The sequence below is a fragment of the Ursus arctos genome, unplaced genomic scaffold (assembly GCF_023065955.2).
Source record: "Ursus arctos isolate Adak ecotype North America unplaced genomic scaffold, UrsArc2.0 scaffold_26, whole genome shotgun sequence".
Taxonomy (NCBI): Eukaryota; Metazoa; Chordata; class Mammalia; order Carnivora; family Ursidae; genus Ursus; species Ursus arctos.
In genome coordinates this window covers 28,572,074-28,589,896 of record NW_026622941.1, presented here as the reverse complement: position 1 = coordinate 28,589,896, position 17,823 = coordinate 28,572,074, and the positions used below count along the sequence as shown (strand labels likewise).

At 36.3% G+C, this 17,823-nt stretch overlaps 1 protein-coding gene across 14 annotated transcripts in view; it reads right to left on the bottom strand.

Annotated features, from left to right (window-relative positions):
* Positions 1 to 17,823, bottom strand: part of RESF1 (retroelement silencing factor 1) — a 241,149-nt gene that overhangs the window by 11,305 nt on the left and 212,021 nt on the right. For 11 of the 14 annotated variants that reach the window (XM_057303218.1, XM_057303217.1, XM_057303214.1 and 8 more), the window contains 2 exons: positions 17,055 to 17,138; positions 13,838 to 14,555 (listed from right to left, as the gene is read on the bottom strand). In XM_057303218.1, coding sequence (XP_057159201.1) covers positions 14,389 to 14,555; positions 17,055 to 17,138 — 251 coding nt within the window. In that variant the 3' untranslated portion in view covers positions 13,838 to 14,388. Of the gene's footprint in view, positions 1 to 6,881; positions 6,978 to 10,869; positions 11,246 to 13,837; positions 14,556 to 17,054; positions 17,139 to 17,823 lie in introns of those variants that run through there. The other 3 variants (XR_008955925.1, XM_057303221.1, XM_057303220.1) reach the window with 3 other exon arrangements.

The window sequence follows — 17,823 nt, the reverse complement described above, 5'->3', positions numbered from 1 at the left end:
TTTCTCTTTTCTTTCTCTCCTCTCTTTTCCTCTCCTCTCCCCTCCCCTTCCTTCCCCTCCTCTCTTCTCCTCTCCTCTTCTCTTTTTTTCCCAGGCTTATTTTAACAAACAAATCAAAGCATACCCAGTTAAAGGTCCAAATACTCCCCATTGCAAATAAGGAGGAACTCTGCAGAGGCCTGACCAGTGGGAAAGAGCAGAAAAAACACAACAGCAGAGTGCACACAGCATACAACAGAAACACTTCCTGAAGTGCCAGGCCCTGGACAGAGAATGACTCCTTTTTAATATGGCATTACACCCAGGTGCAGGAAACATAACAAGCTTTCATAACATGCAAAAGACAGGAACTTTGCCAAAATGACAAGATGGAGGAATGCTCCCCAAAAGAAAGTTCAAGAAGAAATCATAGCCATGGACAAGCTCAAAACAGATATAAGCAATATATCTGAACAAGAATTTTGAACAATAATTTAGTAGTCATAATACCACTAGTTGGGCTTGAGGAAAGCACAGAAGACACCAGAGAAACCCTTGCTCTAGAGATAAAGGACCTAAAAACTAGTTAGGCTGAAATAAGAAACGCTGTAACTGAGATGCAAAACTGACTGGATGTAATCACGACAAGGATTGAAGAGGCAGAGGAGAGAACAGATAAAATTATGGAAAATAATGAAGCTGAAAAGAAGAGGGAAAGAAAACTATTAGGTCACAAAGGTAGACTTAGGGAACCTGGCAAATCCATAAAGCAAAATAATCAAATCATCTCCATATCTCAGGAGTCCCAGAAGAAGAAGAGCAGGAAAAAGGCCCAGATGGTTTATTTGAACAAATTATAGCTAAGAACTTCTCTAATTGGGAAGAAAACAGGCATTCAAGTCCCAGAGGCACAGAGAACAGCCCTCAAATCAACAAAAATAGGTCAACACCATGACATATCATAGTGAAACATGCAAAATACAAACATAAAGAGAGAATTCTAAAAGCAGATACAGACAAAAGGTCCTTAATCTACAAGGTAGACACATGAAGCTAGCAGCAGACCTGTCCACTGAAACTTGGCAGGCCAGAAAGGAGAGGAAGGAAATATTCAACGTGCTAAATGGGAAAAATATGCAGCCAAGAATACTTTATCTAGCAAGGCTGTCATTCAGAATAGAAGGAGAGATAAAGAGTTTCCAAGACAAACAAAAACTAAAGGAGTTTGTGAACATTAAACCAGCTCTGCAAGAAATATTAAAGGGGACTTATTGAGCGGGAAAGAGAGACCAAAAGCAACAAAGACTAGAAAGGAGCAGAGACAATCTCCAGGAACAGTGACTTTACAGATAATACAATGGCACTAAATTCATATCTTTCAATACTTACTCTGAAAGCAAATGGACTAACTGCTCCAATCAAAAGATAGAGCATATCAGAATGGATAAAAAACAGGACCCATCTATATGCTGCTTACAAGAGACTCATTTTAGACTGCAAAACACCTCCAGATTGAAAGTGAGGGGGTGGAGAACAATTTATCATGCTAATGGACATCAGAAGAAAGCTGAAGTAGCCATCCTTATATCAGACAAACTAGATTATAAACAAAGACTGTAATAAGAGATGAAGAAAGACACTATAACATAACAAAGGCGTCTATCCAAGAAGACGATCTAAAAATTGTATATATTTATGCCACTAACTTGGGAACAGCCAAATATATAAATTAATTAATAACAAACTTAAAGAAACTCATTGGTAATAATACAATAATAGTAGGGGACTCTAACACCCCACTCACAGCAATGGACAGATCATCTAAGCAGAAGATCAACAAGGAAACAAGGCTTTCAATGACACACTGCACCAGATGGACCTACCAGGTATATTCAGAACACTTCATCCTAAACACAGCAGAATACACGTAGTTTTCAAGTACACATGGGACACTCTCCAGAACAGATCACATACTGGGTCACAAAACAGGCCTCAACCAGTACAAGAAGACTGAAATCATACCACGCATAGTTTCAGATCATGATGGTATGAAACTTGAACCACAAGAAAAAATTTGAAAGGACCACAAATACATGGAGGTTAAAGAACATGCTACTAAAGAATGAATGGGCTAACCAGGAAATTAAAGAAGAAATAAAATATACATGGAAGCAAATGAAAATGAAAACACAACAGTCCAAAACTTAAGGATGCAGCAAAGGGGGAAGTATATAGCAATACAGACCTTCCTCAAGAAGTAAGTAAAGTCTCAAATAAACAACCCAATCTTACACCTAAAGAAGCTAGAAAAAGAACAGCAAATAAAGCGTAAATCCAGCAGGAGAAGATTAGATGATATAGAAATAAATGATATAGAAATTAAATAAAACAGTAGAAGAGATCAATGAAACTAGGAGCTGGTTCTTTGAAAGAATTAACCAAATTGATAAACTCCTAGCAAGAATTATCAAAAAGAAAAAAGAAAGAATCCAAATAAATAAAATCATGAATGAAAGAGGAAAGATCACAACCAACATCACAGAAATACAAACAACTATAAGAGAATATTATGAGCAATTATATGCCAACAAATTAGGCAAACTGGAAGAAATGGCTACATTCCTAGAAACATATCAACTACCAAAACTGAAATGAAGAACTAGAAAATTGGAACAGACCCATAACCAGCAAAGAAACGGAATCAGTTAATAAAAAAAATCTCCCAAAACTAAGAGTCCAGGGCTGGATGGCTTCCCACGGGAATTCTACCAAACATTCAAAGAAGAATTAATACCTGTTCTTCTCAAACTCATTCTAAAAATAGAAGCGGAAAGAAAACTTCCAAATTCATTCTGTAAGGCCAGCATTACCTTGATCCCAAAACCAGACAAAGACTCCACTAAAAAGGAGAATTATAGGTCAATAACACTGATTAATATGGATGCAAAAATTCATCAAAAAATTCATCAAAAAAAAGATCCAACAGTACATTAAAAGGATTATTCACCAAGACCAAGTGAGATTTATTTCTGGGGTGCCGGAGTGGTTCAATATCTGCAAATCAGTCAACATGATACACTACATTAATAAAAGAAAGGATAAGAACCATATGATCCTCTCAATAGATGGGAAAAAAGCATTTCACAAAATACAGCATCCTTTCTTGATAAAAAGGCTCAAGAAAGTAGGGATAGGTGGAACATGCCTCAACATCATAAAGGCCTTACACAAAAGACCCACAGCTAACAGCATCCCCAATGGGGAAAAACTGAGAGCTTTTCCCCTAAGGGCAGGAACATGACAGGGAAGTCCATTCTCACCACTGTTGTTCAATATAGTACTAGAAGTCCTAGCCTCAGCAATCAGACAACAAAATGAAATAGAAGGCACAAATCAGCAAGGAAGAAGTCAAACTTTCACTCTTTGCAGATGACATGATACCCTATGTAGAAAACCAAAAAGACTCCACCAAAAAACTGCAAGAACTGGTACAGGAATTCAGCAGGTACAGGATAGAAAATCAGTGTACAATCTGTTGCATTTCAATACATGAATAATGAGGCAGAAGGAAGAGAAATTAAGGAGCTGATTCCATTTATAACTGCAACCAAAACAATAAGATATCTAGGAATAAACCTAACCAAAGAGGTAAAAGATCTGTACACTGAAAACTATAGAACACTGATGAAAGAAATTAAGGAAGACACAAAGAAATGGAAAAATATTCCATGCTCATGGATCAGAACAAACATTGTTAAACTATCTAAACTACCCAAATCAATCTATACATTCAATGCAATCCCTATCAAGATAACACCAGCGTTTTTCACAGAGTTGGAACAAACAATTCTAAAATTTGTATGTAACCAGAAAAGACCCTGAATAGCCAAAGTAATGTTGAAAAAGAAAACCAAAGCTGGAGGCATCATAATTCCAGACTTCAAGCTGTATTACAAAGAGGCAATCATCAAGACAGTATGGTACTAGCACACACAAAAAAACACATAGATCAATGGTTCAGAACAGAGAACCTAGAAATGGACCTACAACTGTATGGTCAACTCATCTTCAATAAAGGGGGAAAGAATAGTCAATGTGAAAAAAGCCAGCCTCTTCAACAAATGGTGTTGGGAAAATTGGACAGCAACATGCAGAAGAATGAACTGGATCACTTTCTTACACCATACACAAAAATAAATTCAAAATGGATGAAAGACCTAAATATAAGTCAGGAATCCATCAAAATCCTAGAGGAGAACACAGGCAGCAACCTCTTCAACCTTGGCCACAGCAACTTCTTACCAGACATGTCTCCAAAAAGGCAGGGAAACAAAAGCAAAAATGAACTAGTGTGACTTCATCAAGATAAAAACCTTCTGCACAGCAAAGGAAACAATCAACAAAACTAAACGGCAACCTACAGAATGGGAGAAGATATTTGCAAATGTCTTGTCAGATAAAGGGTTAGTATCCAAAATCTATAAAGAATTTATCAAACTCAACATCCAAAAACTAAAAAATCCTGCCAAGAAATGGGCAGAAGACATGAACAGACATTTCTCCAAATAAGACATACAAATGGCCGACAGACACATGAAAAAATGCCCAGCATGACTCATTGTCAGGGAAATACAAATCAAAACCACAAAGAATACCACCTGACACCAGTCAAAATGGCTAAAATTATTAACTCAGGAAATAACAGATGTTGGTGAGAATGCGAAGAAAGGGGAACCCTCTTACACTGTTGGTGGGGATTGCAAACTGGTTCAGTCACTCTGGAAAAGAGAATGGAGGTTTGTCAAAAAGTTACAAATAGAACTACCCTATAACCCAGCAATTACACTACTAGGTATTTACCCAAAGGACAAAAAATGCTGATTCGAAGGGGCACATGCACCCCAATGTTTAGAACAGCAATGTCCACAACAGCCAAAATATGGAAAGAGCCCAGATGTCCATTGACAGATGAATGGATAAAGAAGATGTGGTATATATATACAATGGAATACTACTCAGCAATCAAAAGAATGAAATCTTGCCATTTGTAATAACATGGATGGAACACTAGAATATACTATGCTAAGTGAAATAAGTCAGACAGAGAAAAACATATACCATATGATTTCATTCATATGTGGAATTTAAGAAAAACAGATGAACATAGGGGAAGGGAAGGAAAAATAAAATAAGATACAGAAGAGAGGGAGGCAAACCATAAGAGACTTTTAAGTACAGGGAACAAGCTGAGGGTTGCTGGAGGGGAGATGGGCGTGGGGATGGGATAAGTGGGTGATGGGCATTAAGGAGGGCACTTGTTGCAATGAGCACTAGGTGTTATATGCAAGAGATGAATCACTAAATTCTATCCCTGAAATTAATAATACAATTTATGTTAACTAACTGAATTTAAATAAAATCTTAAAAAAATAAAAGCATAAAATTAAAAATAAAAACTATACAGCTCAACACCAAAAAAAAAAAAAAAAAAAAAACCCAGTTAGATTAAAAAATGGACAGAGGAACTGAAGAGACATTTTTCTAAAGAAGTCATACAATTAGCCAACAGACATGTGAAAAGATGTTTAACATCACTCATTATCACAGAAATACAAATCAAAACTACCAGGCAATATCACCTCACACCTGTCAGAATGGTAAAATCAAAAACACAAAAAACAAGAGTTGGTGAGGATGTGGAGAAAAAGGAACCCTTGTACACTGTTGGTGGGAATACAAATTGGTGCGGCCACTGTGGAAAACAGCATGGAGGTTCCTCAAAAAATTAAAAATAGAATTACCATATGATCCAGTAATTCCACTACTGGGTATTTACCCAAAGAAAATGAAAACACTAATTTGAAAACATACATGCAGCCCTACGGTAACTGCAGCATTATTTATAATAACCAAATTATGGAAGCAGCAGTGTCCACCAGTAAAGGAATGGATAAAGATGTGGTACACACACACACACACACACACACAGAGCCAATTTTACTCAGCCATAAAAAAGAATGACGTCTTGCAATGTGGGAAATGGACCTAGAAGGTGAAATAAATGAAATAAAGTGAAATAAATCATATACATCATGGGGATAAAAGGTACAGCACAGGGAATACAGTGAACGGGATTATAATAGAGTTGTATGGTGGTAGATGGCAACTACACTTGTGGGGAGCACAGCATAATGTATAGACTCGTCAAATCACTATGTTGTACACCTGAAACTAATTTGTGTGTCAACTATACTTCAATTAAAAAAATAGATAAAATAAGACTTATTCTCATCTGTTTCTAGTGGCAGGATATACATAAGGTTGGCTGCAATAAGAATTCATTTTTTATTGGTCACATACCATATCACAAGTGCCTTTTAATACATTTTTTTCAAATAATCCCACTTTTAAACATTTTCTGACAGATAATTTAGTTATTCAACAAGTGCTTCACATAAGTGATACATGCTAGATTCTTGTATTTTTGGTAGGATTCCATGTCCTTATTAATATGCTGCTTATTAGTTAACATATCAGTTCCTTCACTTGGCCATAGAGGAGGCATAGCAGGAGACTGAAGAGCCCAGAGGTCGAGTCAGAGAGCTGGGGTTGACTCCTGACTCTGTGACTCACTTTGGAGAAGTTATTAAACTTTTTTAAGCTCAAATGTTCCCTCGTTGATAGTCCTTCGCTTATTCATAAAATAAATATTTATTTTAAAAATAAGTCAGGAATTGGGTATACAATGGTGAAGAAAACAAATGGTTTTCTGTTTAACACTGAGGATGATGATACCTGCTTCTCAAGGTTGTGTGTGTATTGAGATAGTATATTCCAAGTGTCAAGCACAGACTGGCATAGCAATTGGTACATTCTAAAAAGATGGAGTACCTCTTACGTACCTAGAGATACCTGAACACCTTTTATGTGCTAGGCTGTGCTGTCCCATTCAGTGGCCACAAGCCACACATGGCTATTGAGCATCTGATTAGGATGTGCTGTAAATATAAAATAAACACCAGAATTCAAAAATCTTAGTATTAAAAAAAAAGGAAAAGGAATATAAGATATCTCCGTAATTTTCATATTACATGTTGACAATATATTTTAAATACATTGGTTAGATAAAATGCATTATTAAAATTATTTTCACCAGTTTTACACTTTTAATGTGACTACCATAAAACTTACAATTACATATGCGGCCCACATTTCATTTCTATTGGACAGCATTGTGCTTGACAATAGGCACTGCGAATACAAATGTAACTAAGGCAGGGTCCCTGCATTCAAGGAGCTCCTAATTTATCTAGGAATTGAGATTGTCATATAACATGATGGGCACTCCTGCAGCAGTATAAACATTCAGCAAGCTGGTACTGTACAAAGAAAGAAATAATAGGGGAGTGGCATAGACAGCAGGATAGAAAAAGGCCTTTCCCTCACAGAAAAACTGACATTAGGGAAAGGCATTTAATGAGGTTCTTTGCAGCCCCATGGGTAATTTGACTAATTCTGGGAGTTTCCACAGCCACCTGGACGCTGCTGGGATTCAGACAGTGTGGTCACAGTCCCCCCCAACTGCAATGATTACATGGGACTGGATCTCTCAAAGGTCTCATGTGACTCCACAAGATTTTCTTAGGTTAAGGTTGTAATAAAAGTAAAGGATACAGTACAGAAAAGAAAGAAAGCACAGGCAGACAGAGAGACGGGGGCTTCTAGGCACAGCTCCCAAAGCCCTTTGTCAGTCACACAGAACACACTTGGTCTTTGGAGTTATGAACCACCAACATAGGAGCAAGATAGCGTAATCTCTTAGGGAATGCCAAGGCGCAAGTTTACTGAGGGGTCTTATACTCCATGTCAAGGAGCTAAGCCCAGGCGAAGTAACTGTTGAACCATCTGCATCATTTTCTATCTGTATTTTAGACAAGAAGCCAGACTTCCAGGTTCCCTGGAATAAGCACAGAGCTACGTAAATCAGAAAGGTCATGCTTCCACTTGTACACAACAAAAGAATTTAGGGGTTAATTTAGTAAAGACTGTGGTAGGTAGCCTCTAAGATGGTTCCTAGTGACCCCTAACCCCTTTACCTTGAATGTGAACTGCAACTATGTGAACTGAACTTCTAACAAGTGAATATAGCAAAAATGACAGGATATGAATTCTTAAATTAAGTTACAAAAAGACTGACTTTCCTCTAGCCTGCTCTCACAGTCAGGTTCTATTGCTTTGAGGAAAGTCAGCTGCCATGTTGGAGACTGCCTTATAAAGAGACCAACATGGCAAAGAATTGAAGGAGGCTGCTGGCTAATGCCGGTAGGGAACTGAGGCACTCAGTCTAACAGCCTGAAACACCTGACAACAATCGCATGCATGAACTTGGAAGTGGATCCTTCCTGAGTCAAGCCGTCAGATGAGACTACAGTACTAGCCAATAACCATGATTTAGCCTTGTGAGAGACTTTAAGGAGGAACCCAGCCCAGCCACACCCAGCCCAGCCACACCCAGATTTCTGACCTTTAGAAACTGTGACATGTTTAAGCCTTACACAGTGAAAATAACTGATGCAGCAATCTAACAATGAGCTTCATTCTGCAAAAGGATAAGCACATGATGATAGTATGTCCCAAATCTATGAAGCTGGTATAGAGTGCTAAAACACAAATGAAGAAAAGGGAAGAGTAAGGAAAGTTAAGGTCACACTGATATGGGGTGGAGAAATTAGGGTAAAAAGCATAAGGCCACTAGAATTTTAGAAGTGCAAAGCCAAACAGAGGTGGAAGCTGAAGGGCCATCTGTGAGAACTATCCTGGGATCACTCTGCAGACATATTCCGGCAAATTAGTCCAGTACTTCTAATACTGGAGAAAGGACAAATGTTCACATCATGTAATGAAATGTTCCTTGGTGAGAAATGGACTGCAATCACTGATTTTGGTGTTTTGGCCCAAATTAGAAGTTTTTTTGATGATTATATTAATTCTTAGGTGCTCCTTTATTACTTTAAAGCTGTTTGACATTATTTCTCTGTAGCTCAGTTTTCTCATATGTATAACGAGGGCAATATAACTCCCTGGTTTAATGTGAATAATAAATAACCATTCGCAACAGGCAATGAGTAAAGGTAAATAAAGGCCATACTTGAATCTGAGCACAAAACCTAACCATCCACACATTTTGTTTCCTAGGAGATCCTTTGAAGCATCCAAAAGCAATGGAATTAATTATCACCATGCATGACAAGTTATTGTGCTCAGCCCACACAGTTATGAGTAAGTATATGATTTATATTTGATATGAGGACTTAAAAGTAACTGAGTTCCTGGACCCCAGAAAATTTTAACAAGGTAGGAGTCATATTTTGGATATATAATTCAAAGCCATCAGAGCAGGCACATTCCCAGTGACCAATGAAATATAATGCATCTAAAATGTTGCCAAAGTGACAATAGCAGTTCTCTGATCATTGAGTCCCCATAATTCCAATACCTTGGAATCTCAAGCAAATTATCAATTTGGAGTTACAGAGAGATCAGATAGTAGAAGACAGGTAGGAAGTGACTGAAAAAGACTCGGAAAAGGAAATGCTCAATTCAGGGTCAACAGTCTATTTCTTGCTATTAAAAAAAAAAACCTAGGGCGCCTAAGTAGCTCAGTTGGTTAAGCAACTGCCTTTGGCTCGGACCTGATCCCAGAGTCTCTAGTCCCACATAGGGCTCCCTGCTCAGCTTCTCCCTCTGACCTTCCCCCCTCTCACGCTCTCTCTCTCTCTCGTAAAAAAAATAAATAAAATCTTTAAAAAAAAAAAAAAAAGCATAGAGTATAAGAATTTTTTTTAATTAAAAAAAATCTATTATCCCATAGATAAATCCATTCTACTTAGGCAAAGCAAAAGCTGGGAGAAATTACAAAGATTTCAAATTAGGCCTCAATTATTTCATAAAATTTACCTTGAAATATCAGCTATGAAAATAATGATGTCTGCGAAAATGGTGCTGAGTAGGGGTCCATTCCTCTCTAGAGGCTATGCTGGGTTGACTCAACTACTAAAAGGTGTGGGTTAATTTATTCAAGACTGTTGCCTTGCAGGCTGGCCTTCAGGTAAAAGGTCCATGGAAACTGGCCACATGCTTAAAGAAATCAATTCCTGGTCAGCCTAAAGACTTCCAACTCCCTAGTCATGCAGGCAAGGCAGGCCTCTCTACCCACTCAGCGCCACAATCCAGAAACAAGATTCCTCCCTCTATTCTCCCTTATCCAGTCCACCATCAAGTTCTGTTGGCTCTTCCTCCAGAACATAGATCCAAACTGTCTAGTACATTTTATATTCTAGTGCTCAATACATATACATAAGGCTAACAGCTACCATATTGGCAGCTAGGCTCATTAATTACTTTCTGGTTACCTGTATTTACCGCAATGTTTACTGTGAATTTTTTTTTTTTTTTACAGATCTGTAATTTTTTACAGATATCTGTAAGATTACAGAACTATCAAAATGGCTATCAACTCGTATCATTCTTAACCTTCCCTTGCAATGCTTTCTTAAAGGTGTACTCACACCCTTCTCAGGGCACATTCCCAAACCGGAAGCATAGTAATCTGACGGTCAGTCTCAACCTTTCTTCAGTATTTCAGAGGCTTTTTGAGTCCTGATGGCCTGATGACTGTTTTGATGATTTGACAGTCTTCATTTAAGTATATAGTATCACTGCAATCCTGATTCATACTCTATAATCTCTGCTCTGCAGTCTAAACTTAATATAGTAAGTTTCAAATACTTTTCCAAGTTCTATTTTTAAATATCTAGAGTTGAAAGAAAATGAACTTTGAATGCATTCCTTCAAACATGAAAATAGTAACAACAAATCAACATTATTTATGCTTCTATTAAAATAACAACACGTTATTTGTGCTTCTTTCTCAGGACCCTTCTCTTGAAGAGAAATTCAAATGAAAATTAGTTGGTAAGACCAGTAGTTGGTTTTGGCCACTTTCATCTAGATATAGATGGGCAAGAGAAAGCATTAACCTAGCTGTGGTAAGGTAATAAAAGGCATTCCGAAGTCAGTAAGAAAACTTCTTTAGTAATTATTTTTTATCTCTCATTTCATCTCCCCAAACATTTATGCCTCTTATGAGTACTGACTCACATTTGGACACTTCTTCTCATTTTCTGGATCTCCCCAAACATTTATGCCTCTTATGAGTACTGAGTCACATTTGGACACTTCTTCTCATTTTCTGGATTGGAGATTCCTAAGGGAAGAACTTGTTTTACTCATTTTTGCAGCTTCTATAGTAGTACCACACTTCCCACAAAGCTTCATACATTATAGGTACTATTTGCAAATTATCTCCATGTCCAGGAAACAAGATACATGTAACATGCTAGTCAGTGCTACCATTCAGATAGATTTTTTCACCGTTATTTTTCCTTTAAAAATTTGTTCTATTAATGTGTTCTTTCTGTGGTCATCCTTTAGATAAATGTCCACTGATTTCTTTGACCTTTCACCCTTGCATCTCACTTCTGTTTTCAATTCCCTTCTTCCTGAAGGAATTTCATTGGTCTTTCATTGAGAGCCTGTCTTTCATTGTATTATGCATAAAGAGTATGTTACATATTACTGTCCTGAACCTCACACACCTAAAAGACTTATTATTTTTTACTAATTTCATTATTATTTTTTTAGAAGACTCCATGCCCAGTGTGGAGTCCAAAGCGGGGCTGAACTCACAACCTTGACATTAAGACCTGAGCTGAGATCAAATAGCTGGGCGCTTAACGGACTGAGCCAGTTAGGTTTCCCTAAATTTTAAAAATGATTTTCATAGTCTATGTAGGCTTCTCTCATCTTGTCCTGAAATTACCCTTTGAAATTCAAGGTCATAATATTCATTGGTACCTATAAGGTTCTAGCCTTAACATGTAAAAGCCACACCTAATGTGAAAACATTAACAATTAAAGAATAATGATAGCAGCCAATTCAACACTGTTAACTACTTATATGCAACTCTAAATGCTTTATACTATTTAAGTACTTGAAAATTAATGCTGACTTTTCAGCAATGATGCAAGACTGGACATATCCATCTAATTGTGCTTGCTCCTGAATCACCACTGTAACCACTCTTATTTTTAACCATCTTAAAAACTGTGGAATTGAGATATTTATCAATATTTAGTCCATGAAAAATTTTTAAAGTGTTTTCATTTAAAAGTAAACCCATTACATGGTTATATAAATAGCATTTTAATAAAAAATATATCAAAACAAAAAAATCCATGAAAAGTCCAGCATTTTTTTTCATTTTTGCAAATCTCTTTAAGATCCAACTTCATTGAACTCAGTCGAATCTCTTATCTACTTGTGCATTCAGCCTGTTGTTGAGCTATGTCTTGGTTCAAGTATATCGAGAAAAATCCCATCTCACACACAGACGGCTTTTTATGTGGACAAGAATGTTCCTCCAGCTTTTTCAGATCACGTATATTCTTCGATACTGCACCAAAAGCTGACAGTTTCCTAAAAGGTTAGTTGCAACATGGAAGCTTGATACAACAGCTATCTTTTTGCATTCTTCTATTAAAATCCATTGGTCTACCTGGCATTCTGAGTAGAGCTCTTATCAATTTGCATTGGTCATCAGAAAATATTGGTTCACGAAGTTATGCAGATCTTCCAAATACTGACATACTTTAGCAAACACCAACAATAATTAGTCAGGGGCACTTGGCTGGCTGTTGGTAGAGCATATGACTCTTGATCTCAGGATTGTTGAGTTTAAGCCCCATATTCAGTGTGGAGCCTACTTAAAAGATTTTTAAAATAATTACATTCATTAATATTCCTGATGAACTCAGAGATCTAGCAGTAGGATGCTATCAAACTTGGTTGCAGATACAAGTTTTCCAAAATCCTAATTTTGGGGGGAAGCTTAAATTTTATCATTAACAAATGTTTTTCTTTTCCTTGAAATGTCAGGAAGACGTAGTTGAGAAAAATGTTAATGATTTCTTCAAGTAATAATGATGTCCCAAGGGACCAGTTCAGTTTACAAGTCAAAAAATTATTTTTTTCTCAATGGCCATTGCTTTTTCCTCACTTAGGATATTTAAAAGATGTATACTAAAGGATTGAGATTTATTAATATTAACAACTCTCGTTATTTTATCAAGGACATTATGAGTTAAAAAAAAATATTGAGTGTTTCCAGCAGTGAAGAATACAATGATCAATGTAATGACTATCACAGTTTGAAGCCGTTGCCTTCATGGGTGCTAGGGTGCCAGCAGTTTTCCCAACCATTGCTTTTCTAACTGAATCTTTTATTGACATGAGACCATTAATTAGTAGAAACGAGCATAGCTGCTTAGCATTTTATGAGAAGTCCAGTCTTCTGAAGTCTTCAGAATGTAGTTTTTAAACTTGTAATAAAAATACACATAAAAGTTACTATCTTAAGGACTTTTAAGTGTACAGTTCAATAGTGTTAAGAATACTCACACAACAGCAAAACTGAAACTATACTCTCATTAAACTCCTCATTTCTCCCTACTCCCAGAAATATATTATTTAAATGAATATGAACTATACATATAGCATGGAAATTTTATGAAAATAACAACACTTTCCTAGTAGCCATAAAGTAAAACCCAGAACCATTTCGCCTTCCATGCTTGCAATTTCCTGACCCTAGGAAAATGTTTGTTCTTCTTCTGAATGCAATCTGAAAATATTTACTTCTGACAGCTTGTTAAAATTTCTCCTTTTTAACACGCCCTTCTAAAATGTGCCCTGTTGTGAGAGTAGAAAATCAAACACAAACCATTATGATTTCATATATATTTTAAAAATAAATGTTTATTTCAAGTATGAAAAGTAATGTTTAAACATTATCCAAAAATTATGTCCAGCTTAACAAGTACAAAACAAGACTTCTGACAAAGTTTACAATTAGGTATAAAATACTTCAGAATATACTTTGACATTCACAGTGAGCATTTTTAAAAAATAAGTTTTGCTAATAAGCTTTAAAAATAAAAACATATTTACAGTCCCAGCCAAAATAAACAAGTACTTAACTGAGAACAGCCCTCTCTCAGGATGGATAGTTAGCATTTCAAAATAAACAATGGTAAACTTTGTTCAATAATGTTGAAATTCAATACCTTGTGGTTTCCCTGACAAATACCATCCATTTCTTATGCCTGGTACCCACGGGTAAGGTCCTCAAGCCATCTTAATTAAGTAATTTCAATGATATACATAACCTAAGTGGTAACTAAAATCTCTTGCGATTTTACCATGGCAATTCTGAGCATTTCTAGAAAAATATTCTGAACAGAAAATTTCTGGTGCCAATTACAGAACCATCAAAAAAATTAGCCTCAAAGTTATTTTAAAGGACTGCTACCAAGGCTTCTGCTTCTCTTTTCCATATACATCTTTTTGTAGGTTTGAAACATTGCTTTTGAATCTTTTACTGGATTTTGTAGTGTCTCAAATCCATCTGCACTGAAGCTTCTCTTGGAGAGTCTTGAATTAGCCAAAACATTATTATCTAAGGAAATAGAAATTTTATTTACTTTATTACTCAGTATTAGTGACCAATTTACAATCAATTAAAAGGGAGAGGGAAAACCTACATTCTTCTTTGGGATAAAATACTAAAAAAGTAATTTGATAAACTATGGCTTTTTACCTATTATACACAGGGTATCTTGCCTCTCTTTGGGGACTATTTTCTACTCTCATCCCATCTTCACAGCCCAGGGCTATTCTGTTCTACTACCATTTGCACACTATTATAGATGTGACCTTTTTAACAGCTATCTAAACTAGCAAAATAAAAAGTATATTATCAGCCAGTCCCAACCACTGAATGGAAAAGACAATTTTAACACTCTGCCCTTGCTATACATTAAGTATTCTAAGACATGTCTGTAGTTTTTCTGTTTTGTTAGACCATTTCAAGCATTGCATTAGCCTCATTATCTTTTTGATGGGCCCAGTTTTTCCTACTTCTTGCATTTCTAGATGTGCCTCTATTTCTCGGTAGCCATTCCTCCTATTTAGAATTCCCATGGTTTTCATCCCCACTCTAGCCATTCTTTCCTAGAAATAGTCTTGTTTTATCTTTTTCTGCTGCTCTAGCAAGTCAAGTATTTTGCCCTCTTGGTTCTTTACATGATTCAAATCCTTGTACATCCTCATTAGCTTTCTTTTATAATGTAATACTGATACCCCAGATGGGTCCCTAAGTCATTTTCCATTGGATTCTGTAACTTCTTCTTCTCTGTACTTTACTCTGACTTGATATGGTTTTACAACTTGCACCATCTACACTCCAATCTTTGCTACCAAATTTATATGTATAATTATCCAAAAATGTTTCTTTGCATCTGTTTGGGAGTTCATGACATTTGTTTTTTCTCTCTCTTCACGCTGGTTCACGTTGTCCACCTCTTCATCTTGGTATTTGTTCTGTCTTTCACACTTTCCCTGAAGCTCATCAGGCTTTTTTAGATTACAGGTGAATTTTACTTGCCTTTACTTTTTGATTGAAATAAAACTGACATACAATATTAGTTTCAGGTACAACCTGGTAATTTGATCTTATACTTTTGACAGAGCTGTGACTTGTATCTTGGCTTTTCTCTACCCTGCTTCAGATCTCCTTGAGCTTGTGCCCCAATTTGTATTTTTTTCATCATGATTTTGAGTACTGATGTTTATTCAACTTCAGTTTATTGTTCATCCTATTTGTGGCTATCTTTATGTCTCTCATTTAGCTCATGCTTATCTCTGGTCAATCTGTGCAGACATCCGTATTTTCAGATTCAGATTCCAATCGTGCCTCTGACCTTCTCTATGAGGTAATGTCTCTCCTATTTCCCAGGACCTTTCTTGCCCAATCTCCATGCCCACTTCCATCTTTCTCATTTTCAAATTCCTGTGTTCAACTTTAGAAGTGTTTTCTCCTCTCACAACTCTTAAAATTCATTTTCCCCTCTTTCAGATGTTTTCCTGTTCTGATTAAGAGTGCATTTCTTCCTTCGTTGAGTCTTCGATTCAACTTAGTGTTTTCCTATATGCATCTTTAATGTGTAGACTTCATTTCTACAGGCTTATAATATTTAAGCTCTCTTCTCAACTTTGTCACACTTCCTCTCTTTATTGTTGCTCATGGTGAAATTCTCCTTCCTCCATTTGCAAGGAATTCCATACTCTTTGTCTTTGCATATTCAATTAACCAAAAGGAAGATAAAACTCCTGAACCCTAGTTTCTAGTTCTCAATGCAAAACCCTAAAAACAAAGTCCATTCATTCTATTAATTAAATCAGATGCTGAAAGCTTTGGTTTTTCTGGTTGGCCCTCAGCCCAAATCCCTTCATTGCAAAATGAAATTTTAACTAGGAGGTTCAGTCTCTTATCATCAAAATAATTGAAATTCCACACTTAATTAACTTTCAAAAGAAGGGATCCAGTTAAAGTGCCTATTCAGTTACTAGTCATGGAATTTCAGTCAAATGATCTAACCTCCCATTGATAAAATGGGGACATCCCCGTCTACCTGGATTTGAGAATTAAATGGATTAACTTGTAAATAACCCAACTCAAGAGCTGGCAAACAGGACATGGCCTACAGGCCAAGCCCAGCCTCTAATCCGATTTGGTAAAGTTTAATTGAAACATAGCCCATACTCATTCATTTATTGTTCTACTGCCATTTTCTCACTAGTGTCAGAGATAAGTATTTAGGAGATCTTATAATCTGCAAAACCTAGTATTTACTATCTAGTCCTACAGAGAAAAAGTATGCCAACCCCTTACCTAACTCATGGTAAGAAATATTTTCTTGTTAAGAGGAACTCCTTCCCCTCACCACAGTATGACAAAAATATCAAAAAATATCTTCCTACCACTCACACACACAAATATTGAATCACTACAAGTACGCATAAAAATCAAATTTCACAATAGTTTCATTAACTATAATCCAACTATAATCGAGTGCCCAATAAATAAAATAAAAACTTAAATAGATGATGATTTTACCTATTTCTTGGTTAGCTTCTGGCATCCTTTTCTCCTCAGTTACACCTCTTAACCAGTCTTCTTTTGTACTTTTTATTCCTGAAACTATTTAAATATTGATTTCAGATCTCTAGAAATTGCATTCATATCTCTTTTAGTACTATAATGAAGGAAAATCATATAAGCATAAAACAGACTTTAAAAAGTATTAAATAATATATTCACATATAACTCAAGTCTAAAAGAAGCCTGAAAACTGCCTTCTTCCATTTCAAACGCCCGAATCATAAACGGAAAAGGAGCTGCTTTAAAAGTTTACCTTCATTATGGAATTATGTTTCTTCCTCTTAGGCTGAACAACAAATCTCAAGGTACTTAAGGGCACATGAGACAGAGAGTCATTCCCATTGCCCCCACCTACTTCTAATGTTCTTATTACACCCATGCCTCACTTTCCAAAGATCTATTTATAAAGCCAAGTGAAATCACCAATACTTTGCAAAATGAATTCTGAACTCTATTTTATCATATATCCTATCTCCTTTCAAGAAAAGGTAACTTATATTTACGTCGTAACTTTCTGTGCCCCAACAGATACCGTATCTAAACATCACAGGAGAAATTAAGATTGCCATTCAAATCCTTTAGTTCTCTAATCTGAATTTCTCAACACAATGTCTTATATGTAATAACCACAACCCCTACACGTTTCCTTACTATCACAAAAAATTAGTCCTCTATTTTCTCCTTCCCTCCTGGCACTACACTGAAAGTTCTATCATTCAGCAGC